The following is a 24,729-nucleotide window of genomic DNA, read 5'->3' as shown; positions in this document are numbered from 1 at the left end:
ATTATCTGTTTCTAGCTTACACATTTTTTCCTTGTTTTTCTTTTATGTTGCATTATAACACACATATAGGGAAAATATGAATCATCAATTAATGAATAGCTGCCCAGGACAAAAAGGAAAGAATTGTAATTTCATAAGAGCCACTGTCCCTTGTCCATCTTTTTTTATTTTTTATTTTTTGGTTGAGGGGATAGTACCAGGAATTTAACTCAGGGGCACTCAACCACTGAGCTACATCTCTAGCCCTATTTTGTATTTTATTTAGAGACGGGGTCTGTGAATTTTACTTTATTTAGAGACAGAGTTGCTTAGCACCTCACTTTTGCTGAGTCTGGCTTTGAACTTGAGATCCTCTTGCCTCAGCCTCCAAAACCACTGGTATTACAGGTGCGTGCCACTACACCCAGCTTTTTGTGCATCTTTCTAATCAGACCTTCCTCAGCATCCTAGAGCTGACTACCCAGAGTAGTCCTGGCCTTGATTTTCTTTTTTGTGTCCCCACTATAAAGTTTTGAATTCTATTGTAATTTTTACCTGTTTTTGTATGTTACATACATGAAATCAAATTGTGGTTTGGGGGATATTTATTTCACTCAAGTCATTCTTTTAAAAATTTACTGATGCTCATGTATAGTTCTAGTCTAGTCAATTTAAAACTATTTAGTATTCCCTTGCATCCATGTACAACAATGAATTTATCTTTTTCATGCTGATGGACAATTTGAACTTTCATGTTATATCCATATTTGGGCTATTACAAACAATGCTGCTATCAACATTCTTGGACATATATTTTGGTGCTCAGTATTCCCTATTGTGCCCAACCAAGCAGTGGAATTTCCAGAACATAATTATGCATATTTTCATACTAGATAAATATTTATATATCACTCAAAAAAAGACAATCTTAACTTGTACATAAGTATCTTTCTGTGCTACTAGATATGTCAAAATGTTTTCCAAAATGATCGTACCAATTTACATGCCCATCAGAAATGAATGATAGCTCTAATTTCTAATTTATATGTATGACCATACTTGAAATCATCAAACCATTTCTCCTTGTTTCTCTTCTATTCTTGTTTCTTTTCTTTTTCTTTTTTTTTTTTTTGAACTTTATCATCTATTTATGTATCAATAAACATCACTGAAACCTCCCAAGGACCCTGAGTGATCAAGAATAACTTCTCGCCCTAAAACCCAGATGTACAGTTTTTGTTGCTCCTCGTAGAGAAATCTACTTGTAGTTCCAACTTGACTTCTAACTCTGATGCTGACTTCTTTGGGCTTGATGACCCGTGCAGGATAATGATCTGCACCATCTTCACCATCTGAATCCATAGCCTTCCGGTCACCATTTCCTCCATTCTTTCTTTGGGGGTTTCCATCTTTTCATTTGTTCTTGTTGTACTCTAGGTATTAATCTTGACCTATTGCAATTCACTAATTCATTCTTCATCTGTTTCTAGTAAACTTAATCATTAATTTCTTACCTTTTGTCATTATATTTTCTAATTCTTGAATTTCTTTTCATTTTTATTTTTTTCTAATTAGTTATAAATGACAGAAGAATGTATTTTGGTTCATTGTACACAAATGGAGCACAGCTTTTCATTTCTCTGGTCATATATGATGTAGAGTTGCACCATATGTGCAGTCATACATGTACCTAGGGTAATGATCTCCATCTCATTCCACCAACTTTAATTCTCGAATTTCTGATTGACTGTTTTTCAACTCTATCATGATGTAGTTTTTAGTTTCTGCCAATTAAAAAATATATGCATTTCTTTTATATATACTTTTTTTCAATAGGCATAGTATTTATAATAGCAGTCAAAATTTCTAATATCTGAATTCTTGAAATCTATTTCTGTCATCTGTCTGCTAGTTCTAATATCTGAAGTATTATTTTCTTTCACCTGATGCCTTTGATTTTTTTCTAAAACAATTTATTCAGACATTATTTGAAGTAATAATATGAAATCTAAAATGAAGATACTTTCCTCCAAAGGAGATTGTGGTGTTTTCATTTTTTCCTGACAGGCATCTGGAGTCTCTATCAATGTTATACTAACTTAAATTGAAATTTTAAGACAATTAAAATTGAAAGTTGAGACATTAAAATTAGAGACAAATTACGCAATCTTAGTTTTAAATCCAAAGGATTGGGTGGAAATTGGAATTTAGAGAGATGTCTTTAAAGTAAAACAAATTTTGATGACTTCTTTTTCTGTAACTTATTTGTGACTTTGAGTTGAAACTTTCTGTTCCTAAGTTTTCTTATTTAGCAAGAAAGTGCATGGCTGGTAATACCCAAATCATATTTCTTTCTTTCTTCTTCTCTTTTATTAGTTTCCTTTCTCCTTCTTCCTTGATCTCAAGGTACCCATTATGATGTGTGTTGTTTTTGTTTTGCTTTATATTTTTGAGTACATTGTGTGTTATTTTGAAAGTGATGCCCATGCCTTTTTACCATCTTTCTAACTCTACTGAGCATAATTCTTTGATGCAGTGGCTGCTTAATGGATGTTATATGGATAAGTCAATGAGTAAATAAATTTTTGAAGTAAGTGCATATATAAAAGTGTATATAAAACTGATTAAACCAAGCTGAGTATTACCACAGAAGAAAGAAGTTTCTCTTCTATTATTGTTCCCAGAGCTTTCATCTAATTTCCGATGTTAGTTTTACCTGTCCAATATATTGGCTGTGCATCCTTGTAGAGAACAACAGACCTGAGTTAGAATTTACAAAGAGTGATCTAAATCTGTAATACACCTTAAAAATAAGTCTTTAAAAATAATATTGATCCAGGTGACAAATGAGAGGATAGAATAAAGGTTTATTTAGAGCATAAAATTTAAAAGGCATGTTCATCAATAATTCATCAGATCTCTTTAAAAGAACCTTTAGTATAACCATTTCTATTCTGTACCTTTAATCAATTCTAGTTGACATTGCCATGAGCAGATTTTAAAACAGATCTGAGAAAGGGATCTGCTTATCTCGGGATTTATAAAATCAAAATTAAAGTCATTTCTAGGAAGAAACTTAGCACACTAAGGAAATGTATCAATTTAGTATATGGAACAATTGCTCAAAAGAGATATAAACAAAAATGAAAATGAACCATTAGTAGTTTATATAAAAGTATACATTGGTATATTATTCTTGTCACACTTATCACTTAGCTACACAATGTATTTAATGGCTTAATTTTTTAAGTATCATTTACCTCAAGGAGTTTATTGAATTTCTTGGTGATTAAATTATTGCTCAACTTAAGAGATCTGTTTGAAGGTGCTTAAAAATAGAGTATGCTTATGACCCAAAATTGTTGATAGAATGGTCAGCCCAATAAGATTCTCCATGAATGTTCATTCAATTGGTTTGGTTTGCCAGGTGATGATGTTCATAATGTAGACATCAATGGGTGGCATATGAAGAAGTACATGCTTTCTGTTACATCATTTATTACATGGTACAGGCATCTAAGATCATATTAATTACAGAACTTCCTTGTCATATTTACATGCTCCCTGAATTTGATCTTAATTTGTGAATTTCTTTAATCTCCTCTGATTCTAATGACCTTAGGACCCATTTAGGATTATTTGCACAATGCCTAGTAGTCATTGCCATAGTATGTTTTGTCTAAATAATCAAAAGTAGCAAATTGTATCAATTGTCTGGAAATTTTATTACATACTTTAAAATACATAAATAATTTATAATCATCAAGATGTGTTGTATTTTATACATTGACATTAAAGAATTGAAATGAAATTTTACTCATGTATGCCATTTATATTTAAATTAATACTGATAGAAATTTCTATTTCATTCTCAACATCTCTAACCTACTGATTTAATAATCTATCAATATTCATTAGCATCAAATAGTACTATAACAGGAAAAAAGTCAGTAGCTTAACTAAAAAAATATTGGAATTTCTTGATTTTTTTCCCCCATATATTGTAGAACTCTAGAGAGGTTCTGCTGGGCCAGCCTGGTATGGCATTTCAAGTGTCAGAGACATGGATTTCTGTCTTGTTTGTCTGTGATGTATGGTCTCAGATAGTTACCAGGGCACCAGGCATCATATGTTTGTACCAGCTGGCAAATAGTAGGAAGGACAGCAAAACATGTTGCAGAAACCACCCTGATTACATTGTTTTGGCGGGAATTAGTCATGTGGAATTGCCTTGCCTAAATTAGGACTAGAGGTTGTCCTTATTCTTAGTGGTTTAAAAAGGAAAAAAAAACAATTGTGATAAAAGAAGAAACTCACTAATAGGGAACAATTGGTAGTAATCTGCCCTTTTGAACCATCCATTTACTGATTCATTTTATTCTAAAATGACCTAAGCAATAGAATAAAAAAAGGATATCTCAATAACTAGTTACATTATTTTCATCCTTTTTTTTTAAAAAAAGGCATTATTGCAGCAAATGAAATTCTGTGATCCTGATCAATTAAAACATTTAGTCCATGGTGAATTTTAGGGCAAAAAATTGAGCATTATACTGGACAATATTTTTGCAACAGGTGCAGTGATTTTATTAGGCATTTACTTAGTGTCTTTGAATAAAAGCCAAAAGCAAAATACTGCTCTACATCTCAATAAAGGCTATTTTGTGTATCCCTAAAGAAAAAAATTTTTTTTTTCTTTTTTCTCCTACCTTTTTTGTCAGTACTTTTTTTTTAAATTTTTTATTGATTATTTAAAGCATTACATAGCTCATGATATATCATCTTTCATACATTAGACTCAAATTGTGTTTTGAACTCCCATTTTCACCCCAAATATAGATTGCAGAATCACATCTGTTACATACTCACATTTTTACATAATGCCATATTAGTGTCTGTTGTATTCTGCTACCTTTCCTATCCCCTACTATCCCCCCTCCCCTCCCCTCCCCTCCCATCTTCCCTCTCTATCTCCCCTGCTGTTGTTCAATTCTCTCCCTTTTTTTCCCCTCCCCCTTGCCCCTCATAGCCTCTTATAATTTTATGTATCCTTGAAGGTCTCCTACCATTTCCATATGCTTTCCCTTCTCTCTCCGTTTCTCTCCCCCCATTCGTCTTTGTTTACTGTAGTCTTTTCCACATGCTCTTCCTTCCTGTTCTGTTCTTAGTTGTTCTCTTTATATCAAAGCAGACATTTGGCATTTGTTTTTTAGGGCTTGGCTAGCTTCACTTAGCATAATCTGCTCTAATGCCATCCATTTCCCTGCAAATTCTATGATTTTGTCATTTCTTAGTGCTGCATAATATTCCATTGTGTATAGATGCCACATTTTTTTTATCCATTCATCTATTGAAGGGCATCTAGGTTGGTTCCACAGTCTAGCTATTGTGAATTGTGCCGCTATAATCATTGATGCAGCCGTATCCCTATAGTGTGCTCTTTTAAGGTCCTCAGGGAATAGTCCGAGAAGTGCAATAGCTGGGTCAAATGGTGGTTCCATTCCCAGCTTTCCCAGGAATCTCCATACTGCTTTCCAAATTGGCCTCACCATTTTGCAGCCCCACCAGCAGTGTACAAGTGTACCTTTTTCCCCACATCCCCACCAACACTTGTTGTTTGACTTCATAATGGCTGCCAATCTTACTGGAGTGAGATGGTATCTTAGGGTGGTTTTGATTTGCATTTCTCTGATTGCTAGAGATGGTGAGCATTTTTTCATGAACTTGTTGATTGATTGTATGTCCTCCTCTGAGAAGTGTCTGTTGAGGTCCTTGGCCCATTTGTTAATTGGGTTATTTGTTATCGTATTGTTTAATTTTTTGAGTTCTTTGTACATTCTGGATATTAGGGCTCTATCGGAGGTGTGGGGGGTAAAGATTTGTTCCCAGGATGTAGGCTCTCTATTTACCTCTTTTATTGTTTCTCTTGCTGAGAAAAAAACTTTTTAGTTTAAGTAAGTCCCATTTGTTTATTCTGGTTGTTAACTCTTGGGCTATGGGTGTCCTATTAAGGAATTTGGAGCCCGACCCCACAATTTGTAGATCGTAGCCAACTTTTTCTTCTATCAGACGCAGTGTCTCTGATTTGATATCTAGCTCCCTGATCCATTTTGAGTTAATTTTTGTGGATGGCGAGAGAAAGGGATTCAATTTCATTTTGTTGCATATGGATTTCCAATTTTCCCAGCACCATTTGTTGAAGATGCTATCCTTCCTCCATTGCATGCTTTTAGCCCCTTTATCAAATATAAGATAGTTGTAACATTGTGGATTAGTCTCTGTGTCTTCTATTCTGTACCATTGGTCCACCCGCCTGTTTTGGTACCAGTACCATGCTGTTTTTGTTACTATTGCTTTGTAGTACAGTTTGACCTCTGGTATCGCTATACCTCCAGATTCACACTTCCTGCTTAGAATTGCTTTTGCTATTCTGGGTCTTTTGTTTTTCCATATGAATTTCATGATTGCTTTGTCTATTTCTACAAGAAATGCCGTTGGTATTTTGATTGGCATCGCATTAAACCTATAGAGAACTTTGGGTAATATCGCCATTTTGATGATGTTAGTTCTGCCTATCCATGAACAGGGTACATTTTTCCATCTTCTGAGATCTTCTTCTATCTCTCTCTTTAGGGTTCTGTAGTTTTCATTGTATAAATCTTTCACCTCTTTTGTTAGGTTGATACCCAAGTATCTTATTTTCTTTGAGGATATTGTGAATGGAGTGGTTTTCCTTATTTCCATTTCAGAAGTTTTGTTGCTGATATATAGGAATGCCTTTGATTTATGCGTGTTGATTTTATAACCTGCCACTTTGCTGAATTCATTTATTAACTCTAGCAGCTTCTTTGTAGACTCTTTTGGGTCTGTTAAGTATATTATCATGTCATCCGCAAATAGCGATAATTTAATTTCTTCTTTTCCTATTTTTATGCCTTTAATTTCTTTTGTCTGTCTAATTGCTCTGGCTAGTACTTCGAGAACTAAATTGAATAGAAGTGGTGATAGAGGGCATCCCTGTCTTGTTCCAGATTTTAGAGGGAATGCCTTCAATTTTTCTCCATTCAGAATGATGCTAGCCTGAGGCTTAGCATAGATAGCTTTTACAATGTTGAGGTAAGTTCCTGATATCCCTAGTTTTTCTAGTGTTTTGAACATAAAGGGATGCTGTACTTTGTCAAATGCTTTTTCTGCATCCATCGAGATGATCATGTGGTTCTTGTCTTTAAGTCTATTGATGTGGTGGATAGCATTTATTGATTTCCGTATATTGAACCATCCTTGCATCCCAGGAATGAATCCTACTTGATCATGGTGCACAAGTTTTCTGATATGTTTTTGTATTCGATTCGCCAGAATTTTATTGAGAATTTTTGCATCCAAGTTCATTAGAGATATTGGTCTGTAGTTTTCTTTCTTTGAAGTATCTTTGTCTGGTTTTGGGATCAAAGTGATGTTGGCCTCATAGAATGAATTTGGAAGAGCTCCTTCTTTTTCTATTTCTTGAAATAGCTTGAAAAGTATTGGTATTAATTCTTCTTTGAAGGTTTTGTAGAACTCCGCTGTATACCCATCTGGTCCAGGGCTTTTCTTAGTTGGTAGTCTTTTGATGGCTTCTTCTATTTCTTCTTTTGTTATTGGTCTGTTTAAATTGTGTGTGTCTTCCTGTCTCAATCTGGGCAATTCATATGCCTTAAGAAATTTATCGATATCTTCGTTATCTTCTATTTTATTGGAATATAGGGTTTCAAAATACTTTCTAATTATCTTCTGTATTTCTGTAGTGTCTGTTGTGATATTGCCTTTTTCATCCCGTATGTTAGTAATTTGAGTTCTCTCTCTTCTTCTTTTCCTTAGCGTGGCTAAGGGTTTGTCTATCTTATTTATTTTTTCAAAGAACCAACTTTTAGTTTTATCTATTTTTTCAATGGTTTCTTTTGTTTCAATTTCATTGATTTCTGCTCTAATTGTAATTATTTCTTGTCTTCTACTACATTTGCTGTTGTTTTGCTCTTCCTTTTCTAGATTTTTGAGGTGTTGTGTGAGTTCATTTATTTGTTGGTTTTTTCTTTTTTTGAGGTAAGAACTCCAAGAAATGAATTTCCCTCTTAAAACTGCTTTCATTGTGTCCCATAAATTCCGGTATGTTGTGTCTGTGTTATCATTTGACTCTAAGAATTTTTTCATCTCCTCCTTTATGTCTTCTATAACCCATTGATCATTCAATAACATATTGTTCATTTTCCATGTGATGTAGGATTTTTCCTTCCTTCTTTTATCATTGATTTCCAATTTCATTCCATTATGGTCAGATATGGTGCATGGTATTATCTCCATGCCTTTATATTTACTAAGAGTTGTCTTATGGCATAATATATGGTCTATCTTTGAGTAGGATCCATGTGCTGCTGAGAAGAACGTGTATCCACTTGATGATGGTTGATATATTCTATATATGTCGGTTAAGTCTAGATTATTGATTGTGCTGTTGAGTTTTATAGTTTCTTTATTCAGTTTTTGTCTAGAGGATCTGTCTAATGGCGAGAGCGGTGTGTTGAAGTCACCCATAATTATTGTGTTGTGGTCTATTTGACTCTTGAACTTGAGGAGAGTTTGTTTTATGAACGTTGCAGCTCCATTGTTGGGTGCATACAAATTGATGATTGTTATGTCTTGTTGGTGGATGGTTCCTTTTAACAGTATATAGTGACCTTCTTTGTCCTTCTTGATTAACTTAGGTTTGAAGTTGATTTTATTCGATATGAGTATGGCCACTCCTGCTTGCTTCCGAGGGCCATGTGAGTGGTATGATTTTTCCCAACCTTTTACCTTCAGCCTGTGTATGTCTTTTCCTATCATATGAGTCTCCTGAAGGCAGCATATTGTTGGATTTGTTTTTTTGATCCAGTTTACTAGCCTATGTCTCTTGATTGGTGAGTTTAGGCCATTAACATTTAAGGTTACAATTGAGATATGATTTGTATTTCCAGTCATGCTTCTTTATTTATTTATTTTAGTTTGGTTAGTTTTGCTTTTTGGTTATTTTCCTCCCCCTTTACTGAGATACTTCCTGCTGTTAGTTTTGGGCACTATTTTTCACATCCTCTTCTTGTAGTGTTTTGTTCAAAATGCTTTGCAGAGCTGGTTTTCTTGCTGCAAATTCTTTTAGCTTTTGTTTATCGTGAAAGATTTTAATTTCATTGTCAAATTTGAAGCTCAATTTTGCTGGATATAGTATTCTTGGTTGGAATCCATTATTTTTCAGCGTTTGAAATACGTTATTCCAGGATCTTCTCGCTTTCAAAGTTTGTGATGAGAAATCTGTCGTTAACCTAATTGGTTTACCCCTGAAAGTAATCTGCCTCTTTTCTCTCGTAGCTTTTAATATTCTCTCCTTGTTCTGTATGTTGGCTATCTTCATAATTATATGTCTTGGGGTTGGTCTATTATGGTTTTGAATGTTTGGGGTCCTGTAGGCTTCCAGGATTTGGCAATCCATTCCATCTTTCATCTCTGGGAAGTTTTCTAGAATTATTTCATTTAATATGCTGTCCATTCCTTTGGTTTGAATCTCTGTGCCTTCTTCTATCCCTATGACTCTCAGATTTGGTTTTTTTATGACATCCCATATCTCTTGAATAGATTGCTCGTGGGAATTAAGCATCTTTTCTGTGTTGACTATATTCTTTTCAAGTTGATAAACCTTGTCTTCATTATCTGATGTTCTGACTTCTACTTGATCAAGTCTATTTGTAATATTCTCGTTTGAGTTTTTAATTTGGTTTATAGTTTCCTGTAATTCTAGGATTATTGTTTGATTTTTTTTTAATATCTCTATCTCCTGGTAGAGCTCGTTCTTTGCCATTTGAATTTGTTTGTTTAATTCATTTTCAAAATATATTTTTATTTCTTGGACTTGCTGTCTCATGTCTTCTCTAATATTCCTTTCCATTCGAGTTAGGTATGCCTTGAGTTCTTTCCCTATACCTGTTTCTGAAGTTTCTATGTCCTCCTGTAGAATTGAGTAGTCTTGCATTGTTTGTAATCCTTTTTTCCCTTGTTTTCTCATGTTGTCCACGTTACTTTCCAGCTCTTTTTGATTGTCGTGTTTCTGCTCTCCTCTATAGATTTGTTTTGTTTCTGTATTACTCTGATGTCTCTCCTTTGTGTTGTTGAAGTATGACTGCTAACGTGGATTCCGCTGGGAAGGAATTCCGACGTTCGAGCTCCAGTGACGACACTACTCTGCTATGACGGGCCCCAGTCTCCTTGCCGGGGTGCCCTAATGGGGGGGTGTGATTGGACTGTCTCTGTGTGGTTTCAGCTCCCGGTCGTGGCAGGCGGGTAGACTCCAGCCGCCCAGTATCACAGGCCGCGGGCAGGTGATCCGTCACCAACGGGAGGGTGTTCTCCTACCGCCCAGTTACGCGGGCAGTGGGTGAACTGTCGCCGGTGGGCCTGCAGTTTACAGCTGCCCAGTCGCGAGGGCCTTGCCTCTAGGCTCCTGGTTTCTCCTGCTAGCCTTGGTTTCTCCTGCTAGACCAGATTTCCCCTCAGTGATGATTCTCGGCAGTTCAAACTGTACTCTGTGCCTGTTTTGTTGTTGCAATCTGTCGGACAGTGGCGGTGGATACTTCAGCTGTCCAAGATGGTGGCCGCTGGTTACCTTAGTGGAGTGTCCCTTGTGGGGGGTGGGGCTGTACCGCTTCCGTCCCCGTCAGCAATCCCGAACTCAGCCCGGGGGTCAGTGCAGGCTTGGGCTCGGCTGGTGGGATACCACCATGTCGCAGCCACTTAATTCCCTGCTGACTAGTTAACCCCTTCTCTGGGGTGCCACGCCTTCTGTAGCCTCGGGGCAGGCCGCGCGAATCAGACAGCCTGGATCTCCGGGATCACACCGTTGGCTTTTGGGATCCCCGGCACTCTATGGTTTTGATTTTTTCTGCTTGCTCCTCCCCCAGCGCTGGCTAGACAGGTTTTGTTTTGGCCGCTGATGTGAGGGGGGGTTGGGGGTCAGGTGCCTCTAGCTCTCCTTTAGTCTTTATGCAGGCTCACTCTGATAGTCCCTCCTCCTGAATGTCTAGGAGAGATTTTATGCGAAATCCCCCTATGTATGGGGGCTGAGCTGGGTGACACACACCTGTTTGTTGTTGCAATCTGTCGGAGAGTGGCGGTGGTTACTTCAGCTGTCCAAGATGGTGGCCGCTGGTTACCTTAGTGGAGTGTCCCTTGTGGGGGGAGGGGCTGTACCGCTTCCGTCCCCGTCAGCAATCCCGAACTCAGCCCGGGGGTCAGTGCTGGCTTGGGCTTGGCTGGTGGGATACCACCGTGTCGCAGCCACTTAATTCCCTGCTGACTAGTTAACCCCTTCTCTGGGGCGCCACGCCTTCTGTAGCCTCGGGGCAGGCCGCGCGAATCAGACAGCCTGGATCTCCGGGGTCACACCGTTGGCTTTTGGGATCCCCGGCACTCTATGGTTTTGATTTTTTCTGCTTGCCCCTCCCCCAGCGCTGGCTAGACAGGTTTTGTTTTGGCCGCTGATGGGAGGGGGGGGTTGGGGGTCAGGTGCCTCTAGCTCTCCTTTAGTCTTTATGCAGGCTCACTCTGATAGTCCCTCCCCCTGAAAGTCTAGGAGAGATTTTAAGCGAAATCCCCCTATGTATGGGGGCTGAGCTGGGTGACACACACCTGTTTGTTGTTGCAATCTGTCGGAGAGTGGGGGTGGATACTTCAGCTGTCCAAGATGGTGGCCGCTGGTTACCTTAGTGGAGTGTCCCTTGTGGGGGGTGGGGCTGTACCGCTTCCGTCCCCGTCAACAATCCCGAACTCAGCCCGGGGGTCAGTTCGGGCTTGGGCTTGGCTGGTGGGATACCACCGTGTCGCAGCCACTTAATTCCCTGCTGACTAGTTAACCCCTTCTCTGGGGCGCCACGCCTTCTGTAGCCTCGGGGCAGGCCGCGCGAATCAGACAGCCTGGATCTCCGGGGTCACACCGTTGGCTTTTGGGATCCCCGGCACTCTATGGTTTTGATTTTTTCTGCTTTCCCCCAAGAAAAATTATTCAAAAAGAAAATCTTTAGGTTTTCTGGCTTAAACCCAAAGAAAGATTTTAGCTTTCCAACAGAGCTGGATTGACTCTATATACTATGAATGGTTATTATAAATATTACTATTGCTGAAATATTTCTGGACAAGTTTAGCAAAGTAAAGAATAGATTATTTAATTCTGTCTTTTCATACCAATTTTGCCCTCGTAACGTTAAGTGTTCTAAAATGACATTGAACTATTTGTTAGAGTTTAAAAGACAAAAAAATGATACCTCAATAACTAGTTACATTACAATAACTAATTCAGGCAAGGCAGACGTGCACACCTGTAATCCCAGGTGCTTGGGAGGCTGTGGCAGGAGAATCAGGAGTTCAAAGCTAGACTCAGCAAAAGCATACTGAGCAACTCAGTAGACCCTGTTTCTAAATAAAATACAAAATAGGACTGGGGATGTGGTTCAGTGGTCCAGTGTCCCTTAATTCAATCCCCAGAACTTCCCTCCAAAATGACAAAAATGTAAGTATATAATGGAAGTAGCAGTAAAAATCAATCTGGTAAACTTACCAAATTAGATAGTATACCAAAGGTAAGTGATTTTTCTTGTAGTAGTAATAGAGAAATTATTTTTGCAAATAAAATGTATGTTTATATCAAAGTTATAAAATTGTTTAGCAAATAACTTTAGTAAATATGATATAGAATACCTTTTGGCTAATTTATAGGTACTTAAAATATTCAATCTTTTCACAGTTACATCTCTATATTATATCTGTTAAAATAAAATTTTATGTACTTTAACAAATATAAATAAAAATGGTAATAAATACAGTAAACACATCCTGATGTATTATTAATTAATTTTAGATAGATCCTAAGGTGATAATAAACTCATAGCTCTTGAAGTTTTCAGTCACTTTCATCCTACTTTTGATATGGAAATTATTAAATAAGAAATGATAAGAAATTAAGTGATTAAAACTTTTTCAATAATATGATTCATTAATAATGCATAAACTATAATACTAAGTTAATTATTTCAAAGCATAAGACAGATTTTGGACTTTGTAAGCAAAGTTCTTTAAAGAATTAGTCTTTGCTTTTAGGGAGCAATCTTGATTGACACCAAAATTTCTTTTATTTCCATGTAGGAAGAGCCTTTTGTAATGGTCTCTGAAAATGTCTTGGGTAAGCCGAAGAAATACCAGGGCTTTTCCATTGATGTTTTGGATGCCTTATCTAACTACCTGGGTTTTAACTATGAAATTTATGTTGCACCGGATCATAAGTATGGAAGCCCACAAGAAGATGGGACATGGAATGGCTTGGTAGGAGAGCTGGTCTTTAAGGTAAGAATTCATTTATTTGTCTTATACCTAAAGATTCAACTGTAACCCCTGGAACCCTTAATTTCATTTAAAATAAGTATAATACAAGGCATTAGGTTGTGGTGTCAAATTAAAACCTCACCAAATGCTACTTTATGAACTTTTTGGAAATAAAATTAGGTGACAAAATGAAACTAAATTTAAAAATATTTTCTTTTTTTTATTGGTATGTGATTTTCTTTGTGATATCTTTGGTTTGATATCAGGGTTAACACTAGCTTCACAGAATATATTAGAGGGGTATTCCCTCCTATTCTATTTTTTGAAAGAGCTTCTAAAAGTCTAGTTTTAACTACTCTTTAAATAGGTAACAGAATTCTCCAGTGCAAAGTCATTTGATCTTAGGCATTTCTTTTTTTTAACTTTATTTATTTATTTTTTAAATTTATATATAACAGCAGAATGCATTACAATTCTTTTTTTTCTTTTTTTATTGGTTGTTCAAAACATTACAAAGCTGTTGACATATCATATTTCATACATTAGATTCAAGTGGGTTATGAACTCCCATTTTTACCCCAAATACAGATTGCAGAATCACATCGGTTTTAAATGAAGCCTTTACCTTTGGCAACTCATGTTCTAAACATTTTGTCAAGATATAGTACATGATGAAAATCACAATGTAATTTTCAAGCACAATTCATACAATTGTTGTCTTTTAAAATTGTTATGTTATTAAGAGAGAAAGAAAGAAAGAAATAACCAGAGAAACAGAAGAAAGAAAAAGAAGGAAGGAAGGAAAGGTGAGAGGGAGAGAGAGAGAGGGAGGGAGGGGTGAGTGAATGAATGAATTCTGATCCCTGAAGGGCTAAATATTTAGTTTGGGTAATGAAACAAGTTGCATTTATAATTATATTTTCTCTTGTTCTTTCAATTCTCAAAAAGATATTTCAACATCTCTTTAGCTTTGTCAGTGTTTGCTACGATTTTTGAAGCTCTGATATTTATTTAATGCATATACATTTAAAAGTAGAGTGTCTTCATGATACATTGTTGAATAGTTGGGTTTAGATTTATAATTTACTATTTCATTTATATATTTTTTCCTCTGTTCCTTCTCTTCCTGACCTTTTTCAGAGGAGGGATGTAAATTGAAATTACTTTAATATTTGATTTTATTGTCTGGGTTGCCTTTTGACCTATATCTCTGTATTTTTCTTATTTGTGGTTAGTCTACAGATTACACCATGCATTCTTAAGTGAAAGCATTCTATCTAAAATCAATATTACACCACCTCAAATTTCAAAAATTAATGAGCTTTCATCAATATAATTCCATTTATAGCCACCCTCACCTTTGTGCTACTGTAGTTATATATGCATGCCTTATTAATTTCACAAAAAATAAAGGCTTGATTTAAGCAATTAGTTATCTTTCAAAGGTAAAAAAGATTAAAAATCGGTATTTCACTGCTTATCTACTAATGCTAAGGTTCTTTATTCCTTTTATTTATCTGAACTTCTGTTATCATTAAACTTGAAGCCAAGAATTTTCTTTGGACCATCTTGAAGTATAGTCCTGTCAGTGGCATATTCTCAATATTTATTGACTTAATATGTGTTTACTGAGCTGCAATTTTTAGTGATAATCTTACCAGATAATCAAATTTTGAGTATAAGTTTTTTGTTTTTGTTTTTAGGGTTATTTTGTTGTTGTTGTTGTTGTTTTGTTTTGTTTTACTATGAAGGACTCAACATTTAATCTGTATCTCCCTGTTATAGGCAAAAATTGGAATCTGCTGTTTGTCTCTTACAAACTTCTTCCTATTCTTTTCTGCTGATTTTTTTTTATAGGGAGCCCCCACAATTTGCATGTTTAGTTTAGGTGTCAAAATGGATTTTTTTTTTTTTTAGGTATCAAAAAAATGGATTGAAGGGAGATTTATACACAGATCTGAGGGCTCCCCTGACCACTCTCACTGCCTTAAACTCCATCATCTCACACACTCTGATGTACTGGATAGTAAAGTACTTTCTGCTAGAGCTCTATCACCTGAGCTAAGATGGGTCCACCGTGAATGGCCCATATAAAAGCAGACCTCACCTAGTACAGTCATATTTTCAAGGACTGAACATCCTCCAGTCCCTGCCTGGTTTTTGTGACCTAAACCACCACTGTTTTGGTACCATGGTGGGAGAAGAAGCTAAACTGCAAATTATGTAAAAACTTGGAAGTGAAAAGGTGAAAGTGGCCTGTCTATATATTGCTCTTTCAGAAAATTTAGAGGAGGGGAAGAGAGACAGAGATAATAGAACAATCTTTGATTTTGGTAGGGTGTTGTTGTTTTGTTTTGTTTTTAAGCTCACAGAGACTTGAGTGTAATTATAAGATGAGGAAGGAAAAGAAAGAAAAATAATTTGAGAAAAGGAATTTAATAGGTGAAGGACAAAGATCCCAGAGTAGATGGGGGAGGCATTAAATTGAGAATTAATTTTGATGAGGTAAAGATGTTTCCTTGATACTTAAAAAGTATGGTGAGAATGTGTCTTTTTAATCTATAGGTCAAGATTGGGAGACTGAGGAAGATCATATCTCATCACTTCAAATTTCTTGATAAAAAATAGGAGTTGAGGACTGGGGTTGTGACTCATGGTAGAGCACTTGCCTAGCACGTGTGAGGCACTGGGTTCGTTCCCCAGCACCACATTAAAAAAAATAAAACAAATAAAATAAAGGTATAAAAAATAGGAGTTGAAATGTGTTGACAGTGATTGGGACAGGTATTATCTAAGAGTCTACAGGAAAGTAGTGAGAGATTGAAATAGATACTGAGGGACTCGACTGCCTGCAGAATGGATGGAGGATAGATCCATGGCACTGAAGATGGAGCTGAGGTTTGTATAAGACTGGCATTTTCATTGCAGCTAGTCAGCACAGAGGTGTGACTTTCTCCAGCGGAGAATGAGAGCCCAAGTGGAGAAGCAGAGAAGATTAAAACATCCATATCAAGGCTGAGGTATGGTAGGTGAACTTGGCAAAAGAATTAGTGAGATGAAAGAATAGCTAGAGTGATCAAGGAAGCATGGCCTTGATTAGGGAGAGAGAATCTCAGGGGGAAAAAAATGGGAGATAAAAATTGGGGAAAATTAATCAGATCATCAAAATCAGATTGAAAAATAAGTAAAATATAAATGAAAATATGATTGATCCAGTAGATTATATAAATGAAAATGTGAATGAGCTAGTAGATTAGAAAGAGATAACCAGAGACTGAAATATAGAACAACTATCTTTGATCTTGAGGATCATAATAGAATATCAGAATATATAAAAAGAATAGTAGTTTACAATGGCCCATTAAGGAGGGCTGAATATGTAGAACACAGGTGATTTTTAGGGCAGTAAAACTGATACTGTAATGGTGAATACATCACTGTCATTATGCATTTGCCAAAACCATAGAAACAGTAAACTATTGACTTTAGTTAATAATGTATTCATATTGGTTCATCACAATAACGTTGGAACCACACTAACGTAGCATGTCAATAATAGAAGAAACTATTTGTACTTCCTGCTCAACCTGTAAACCTAAAACTTGTCTTATAAATAGTTTTTAAACAGTGGCCCAAACTGATTGTTGTGAGGAATATCTACTTTGATAGAGAAATCTATTAGGTTGGTTAAATTTTAGGATAAAGACCAATATTTAACCAGATGTCTAAGTTTTCAGAACAGGTGAAGACATGATGGTGCAGTATCTCTGGTCGAGGTAATAAGACAAGTTCACCTCAGAAAACATATGTAATTGACAAAATAAAAATGGAGATCACATGCATGTTGTTTCATCAATAATGAAAAAGAATCATGTGACTTGACTAAGACAACAGGCAAAAACTTCAGGTCTCTAGAATATTAAGAAAAATGATGAAAGTGAAGTCTCACTCCATGAAAATTCAAACTAAAAGTATATTTTTGCCCAAGTCACCCACCAGCTCTTTATCTCTTTCTGTGTCTCCTCTGGTCATCTCCATTGCCACTCTGTGTGATCCTGTACATGGTTCATAGGTCATTGCTATAGAAGATAATGACACTTGACTAAGTTCACTTCAGTACCCTAGGGGCTAATGTCAACAGAACTTTGACTTTTTTTTCTTTAACTCATTAGATCTTGATCCTTTATTTAAATCCTACAATGGCTATTCCAGACATTTTCCATACTTTCCAAATCTCAAGTCAAGTCCATTTTTTTTATCCCTGGCATGCTTCTCATTTTGCAAATTTATGGTTTACTGTAAAGACTAAGAGCATCTAACATTAGTCCCTTGTTTCCTTGCTTTTTAACTTCAAAATCCTTCCATTTATTCTCTTATCCTTAGTGGCAACACAAAAAGCCTTGAATAAAACAGACACTAGCTATGGATACCTGTGATACATCTATTATCGATGTGAGTCTAAGTAGATCTTTGAATCACAGTATCCACCTTTGTGGAATGAAGCTATTGCTAAGATTAACCAAGAATACAACAGACACTAGTATGGCAATATGTAAATCAGTGGAAGTGTAACTGTTGTGATTCTGCAATCTGTATACGGGGTAAAAATGGGAGTTCATAACCCACTTGAATCAAAGTCTGAAATATGATATATCAAGAACTATGTAATGTTTTGAACAACCAATAATAAAAATTAAAAAAAAAGAAAAAAAAGATTGCAAAACACTAAAAAAAAAAAAAAAGATTAACCAAGAAAATCAACTCAAGAATATGCTGCAAGGAAGGTGTGTTAGTCAGCTTTCCCTTGCTGTGACCAAATACATTACAAGAACAAGTTAGAGGAGGTAAAGTTTATTTTGGCTCACAATTCAGAGGTTGAGTCCATAGTTGACTCAGTTCATTCCTCTGGGCCCAAGGTGAGGCAGTACATCAAGGCAGAAGGTCAAGGCAGAGGAAAGGTGCTTAGGACATGGAATCGGAGAGAGGGAGAAAGGGGAAGGGATCACAGGGCAGACCCTTCTAGTGAGCTTCCCCAGTGACCTACCTTCTCCAACCACGCCCCATCTGCCCCTTTGTTGCCATCCAGTCAGTCTATTCAACTAGGATGGACCAATTAGGTTACAGCTCTCATGATCCAATCATTTTACCTCAAATGTTCCTTCATTAACACAGGAACTTTGGGGGGACACCTCATATCCAAACCATAACAGAGAGTAACTAGATCTCATCTTCTGATGTGGTAAAATCGTTCCCCCAGAGTCTGTGTTTTAAAATATAATAAATTCAACATTTATATTTGAATATATTTAGAAATGATCTGTCAGGATTTGCTGATAGATTGGATGGGGAGGTGAGAGAAATACTCAGCCAATGATCTCTTTTAAACTTGAGGCTTTTAACCACAACAGTAAGAAAAGACATCCTGTTTTCACATCTAACACCAGATCCACTAGCTACTTTTCCCCTAGCCAGAGTCATCCCTTCCCTGGGTTGAAGTGGTAAGGAGGTGCAGTTGCTTTCCCTCTTTCCATTCTTGACTTCCTTCAATATATTTTTTAACACAGCAGCCAGAGTTAACAGTCACTCCTCTGGTGAAAGGCATTTGACAGTTTCCCATTTCACTCAGTAAAATTCATCCTTAAAATGATCTATTTAATCTGCCCTACCAACTACCTTGGTGATCCCTTTTATCTCTCTCTTATTAACCATGCTCTAAGTTTGTGGTCTTCCTTTCTCTTCCTCCTACTCAACTTGACCTTTGCAATACTCAGTTTCATATGTCTAGAATGTTCTTCCCCTGTTATTCTTCCTTCCACCTCATTTTTTTTCTTCTACTTTCTGCTTAACAGTTTTTAGATAAGGCCTTCCATGTACACCCCATTCAAAAAAAAAAAAAAATAACTTCTGATCTCTACATTGGTTATCCCCTCTTTTCTGTTTTGTTGTTTTTTTATAACATGTATCAAGATTTTATTATGTTTACCTACTTGATCAGTCAACTTTCCCTGCTAGATTGTAAGGCTAATTTGAGAAGATGTTTCTTGTTTCATTTATTGATAACACTTTAGTATCTAGAAAATACTTCCACATCAAATAATATATAGCAGTTAAGTAATATTTTAAGATCTACATTAGATAATTATCTTTCAGGCACTCATTACTATCAACCAAACTACCACAGCCTTCTAAGCTTGTCTTTATGAAAAAAAGAAGTTTCATTTTTATTGCAAGGCTAAATTGGGGGCCTTTTGCTCCTTCAGTTTTAAGCCCATTTTTTATATAGCTTGTCATGTTCGGTCTCACTTTTCTACAACCGCATTGAGAATGGTTTCATTTACTGGCTTAAAGGAAACTAAGGAAAGAAATATTTGGGTATAGAAAATATATAGGGTGAAGTCAAGACTGTTACTTTGGACATAGATAATAACAGTCATGTCCTTTATAGCTTTGGCTCTTTAAGTTCTGACAGTGATTCAATAAATTAGTTATTATCCCCATAATGATTCAATAAAATAGACAGTTATTTAATAAAATAGATAAAAATCCAAGACATAGAGATTTTAAGTAGCATGCTCAAGGTCACCCAGCTATTTAGTGGAAGAACTAGGATCTGAGTTTAAGTTGTTTGATTCTGGAGACCATTGTTTTAACAACTATCAATAGACCTCTTTGGAGTTATCCAAACAGAAAATGAAAGCAGAAATTTGATATATGAGTCTAGAGTTCAGGCAAGGGGTCTGGAATGGACTTGCACATTTGAGGCTAATCAGTATATAGATGAAATTTGAATTGCGCCTCTGCCTTTCTTGACCCCACTTTCCCCTCTGTTTTCAATTTCCTTCACAGTCCTTGCTCCTTCTCACTGCTTGAAAATGGTATTCTCATCTTAAAAATAACCTCACCATATTTTCTAAGTAATATTAATTAGGTGCCTTTGGTTGCAAAAGACAATCCAGTTGAAATGAAAAGATAATTTAATGGTTCACAAAATTCAACTGCCCAGGGATGAGACCCAGACTCATTTTGATACCCTTGGTATTGCTCTCTCCATCTCTCAGCTCAGTTTTCCTTGTGGTTGCTCCAATTTTCAGGCAGGCTTTCCTTTCCTGGCAGTAAGTTGACTTTCAGCAGCCCCAGGCCTAGATTCCCAGCCCCTTATCTATACCAATATAAACATCAGTTCTCTTTTACCAACAGTGCCAACTTGGAGTCTCAGCTTGAGTACACGCTGGCTCTGACTGCATACTTCTGTTTCCAAGAGGAAGCACTGTCCCCAGTATCAGGGCACCAAGAGCCCACTCCAGTACTGAAGGAAGGAGTGGTGGCTTCATGCAGAACACTTGGAGTAAGCATGGGAAGTACTGCCCAAGGAGAAGTTTTCCCAAGGAAAAGCAGGATGTCCTTAGAGGAAGGGAGAAATGAATAATAAGTAAGCAAAACAATATCCTCAGAGGCACAAAAATAATTAGTTATAAAGAAACTATCAATAATTACATGTACAAAAATTTAATCATCATTAAATTGAAAAAATATTATAAGCTTAATAAGTTAAATTAGAAACAAAGGCTGCAAAATATTGCAAACAATATTTTGATATTTTGAATTGTTGATGTCACTTTTGTACAGCTCCACAAAGCAGTCATAAAACCCATACAAAAATACAAAGATTCCAGTAGGTAAAGATAAAAACTTAGAGTTTCAAAAGAAGAAACTGATAGGCAACATAAGTGGAAAAGGCATCCATTATAACAAAGTACAACATTTTAAAAATAAGCACTTGAAATATAGTTGGTTAGTGTTTTTTTTAAAAGGTGCAACTCTATCATACATATTTAGATTTGATTTTTGGTTCTATATTCCATCATAAAAATAGAACATTACTAGAATTAGATGCCCATATTTCAATCAATTTAACATAATACCTACAAGGAATTCAAAAACATAGTTTGAAACTGACCAAACAATAAAAACTTGCACTTATACAGGGCTTACCAGCACTGACACCATCTTTTGTACTTCATGTTTACTTATTCTTCAGTACTCACAACAACCCTGTGGGGTCTAACTGCTATGATCCAAATGTTGCATATCGTGAAACATATCAGAGAGGTGGAATAATTTGCCCATGTTCATAGACAAGTTGTAGGGAGTTTGTGATTCAAATCTAGACAGTGTGGCTCCAGAATCCAAGTGTTTACTTAACCCTTTTACCAGTCACAGAGGGTAACAGAGTTCTAAAGTTAGTGGCCCCCAAAAAACATTTTAATAAACCAAGTTATATGCCAGTGAAAAAAAATAATACTCAGAAATAGGTTAGTCCAGGTATTTTTAAGACCTTCACGCTTGAAGAAGGTTCAGATGGAGTTGGGATATGGTAATGAATAGCAGACAAAAAATAAGATTATATGGAGAAGAATTTGGGATGTGACATAGATGATTTGCATCTCTAAACTTCTCAAAAATCTCACTTCTTTCTAGAAAGACTATCATCCTTTCCCTTTTCTAAAAAACAATGAAAACTTCTACGTTCATCCTACACTTTACCACTCTTCATTTCATACACAGCCTGTTCAGCCTCAGTCTGCCCAGGCTGCCCTGGATTATCTCCCCAAATGTTCATCCCCAGCAAAACTCACATTTTATCCTATATGGCTTTCAAATCAAATCACTCCTATCACTTGATAATCCTGTCTACTGAGAACAGTTATTCCACATCTTTTCAAACCATCCATTTGAACCATAGTGTGTGTGTTTATGCATGTGCTATATATAATGTTTCTCTCTCTTCATACATACACACACACACACACACACACACACACACATTAAACACATGTATATTTTACATAGCCCCTTTTTATTTAGCTCCTCTTTTGTGAAACAGAAGGCTGAGGTTGTGTTTACTTTGTATGCCAAGTACACAGCAGAATTCCCTATATTCATCCATTCATCCCCACGCATTCTTGAATGCATGTTATATTCTGGGCACTGTGCCTCGAATCATAGATACAAAAAAAAAAAAGGTAGAAGGTATTGTTCCTGCCTTAGAAGATCTCATAGTGTACATGGAAAACAAATGTGTAAATAAATAATTAAAACTCAGTGTGATAAATGCCATGGGATAATGCATACAGGGTACCATGGCAACTCAGGGCCGAATAGCAACTTCTGCCTGGGGTGTTGTAAAGATTTCACTGAAGAAGAAAAACTTGAGCTAGGTCTCAAAGATGAGTAGGAGTATGAGAGGCAACAATAGGGATAATTATAAAAGCAGGTCTGCCGTGCTAAGGAGTTTAAACTTCATCATTTAGCCAGTGAAAATTATAAAAGGTTTTTACATAAGAGAAAATGTGATTTAATTTATGTTTTAAAAAGAGAGCTGAGGTAGGCCTGAGAATTCATCAGAGTGATAAAAGGAAAAGACAAATGGCTTTTTCAGCAATCCAGAGAGGAAGAAAGAATTGTCTAAACTAAAACAACAACAATAGGAGATTAATAAAAAGAATAATCTTGAGAAAACAATCGATATGCTCAGATGTAATTAATAGAACTTGATAACACAGAGGGGAAGATAAAGGAGGTGCTGAGACTTGGTGAGAAATTTAGCAGAGCAAAATGAGCAGAAAGACATGTGGTGACAGAAAGAGGGGATATAGAAGGAGAAGCAGGTTGGAAAGGGAAACAGAGAGAGAGAATTTGGCTATAGAAATTTTGATTTTATCATACCAAACATCCTAATGGAATTGCCTAGGAATGATTATTAAATGGACATCTTGGAACCCACGCAAAAAATGTCTAAATGACTGAAAAGAAATGTAAAAAACAAAGCTTACAAAATATGATATTCCCCTCACCTTCATTATAAAAGTTTAATTGGAAGTGTTTGATTAATATGAATGTTATGCACATGATGGTTATTTAATGTCTTAAATTATTCCACTTGAGCGTGGGCAAAGAGAATGAGTATTATTATTTTCATTTCAAAGAGAAATAACAAAAAATAGAGAAAGTTAACTTTGAGAAGAGAGTTCAGAGAGCCTGACATGTGCTTTGCTCTTTTGCATCCATAGCAGCACTTGGGAAGAAGGGGTCTTCCTCCCATGAAGTCAGGTGGGAAAGTCACATACCAGCTTCTACCATTCTCACTCTCCATTTCCTGGGGAGTCAAGTTGGGGGTGGTAGGAATGCCTATAATGCACAATGTCTAGATAAGGAATAAGAAGTAGCCAGCACAAAGATCAGCGGCTTCCTCATGGAGGGTGAGCCAGCCCCAACACTGAGATCAGGAGAAAGACATGTGTGAGGAGTCATGTGCTTGCAGAATTAGAGCAGCCTGCAGCTGGGTGCCTCAAGACCATCAAATGCTCCTCACGATATCTCTCTCTCTCTCTCTCTCTCTCTCTCTCTCTCTCTCTCTCTCTCTCTCTTTATGTATACATGCTCACAAATCTTTACCTATTTTCATTCTATATTTCCAGTACTGCATACCAGCCTGAAAATATCTGTATCCACCAATATCACTTCACTCAGCAAAGACAAACCTCTCCCCCATAACACATTTGCTAATGACTACCTAGTGATAAATGCTTACCAACCTTGTAAAATGATTAGTAGCTTTGCAAATAGATAAATTATTTAAAAGGAAAGAAATATGATAGATAGATAGATAGATAGATAGATAGATAGATAGATAGATAGAAAGAAAGAAACAGAGAAGGAGCCCTTACAGATTTAAGTTGGATAGTGACTAAGATTTCAATTCCAAAATTATACTAAGGAAGTACTAAGGAACTGATTGCATTTCCCATCGTATAGCAGCTGTAGGTCAGACAGGAAACTCAAAAAGTACAAGTGGTCATAAAAAGATGTTTGCCTATCTGAATGGTGAGTAATCAGAATTAATCTGGTGGATACACATGTAGGCTAGAGCTGAAGTGTAGATGTGCAAGATACACAGGCTGTATGCTTGTAAGGAGAAAAAAAAATGTCCCCAAACATTTGTTGTTGATAAGGAAAAATTTAACACTGATGAAGGAAATGGATAAAGAGAGATCTGTGGAAGGAAATAAATTATGTAGATGCAAATGACTTAGTGAATGGTTGTAGGAGCAATTTTCTAAATTTGCAGGTGATATTTAATTGGCAGACATTGCAAACAGCAAGGAGCAATTCAATCAGATAAAGGACTTGAATCATTAAGTACTTGGTCTAATAGATGGCAAGTGCAGATAAGTGGTGAATAATAAGTCTTGAATCAAAGCTGAAGAACAGAGAGTGAATATTTGCCAAAGGGAATGACTCTGTCTAGGAATAGCTCTGAGGTTTAAGGAGAACTTATATGCAAGGACAAACACAATTTCAGGAAAATGTACGTAG

The 24,729-nt window shown here is 36.3% G+C and overlaps 1 protein-coding gene across 3 annotated transcripts in view; it reads left to right on the top strand.

Annotated features, from left to right (window-relative positions):
- The window catches only part of GRID2 (glutamate ionotropic receptor delta type subunit 2), a gene marked incomplete at both ends in the record, with an annotated part of 1,503,481 nt that overhangs the window by 1,096,261 nt on the left and 382,491 nt on the right, over window positions 1-24,729 (top strand). For all 3 annotated transcript variants that reach the window (XM_081304511.1, XM_081304512.1, XM_081304510.1), the window contains one exon: window positions 13,177-13,374. In XM_081304511.1, coding sequence (XP_081160637.1) covers window positions 13,177-13,374 — 198 coding nt within the window. The remainder of the gene's footprint in view (window positions 1-13,176; window positions 13,375-24,729) is intronic.

Source organism: Spermophilus citellus, assembly GCF_964194105.1.
Source record: "Spermophilus citellus genome assembly, chromosome: 8".
In the NCBI taxonomy this organism is placed as follows: Eukaryota; Metazoa; Chordata; class Mammalia; order Rodentia; family Sciuridae; genus Spermophilus; species Spermophilus citellus.
Note: the sequence above shows the minus strand (reverse complement) of the source record. Positions and strands in the feature narration are given on the sequence as shown.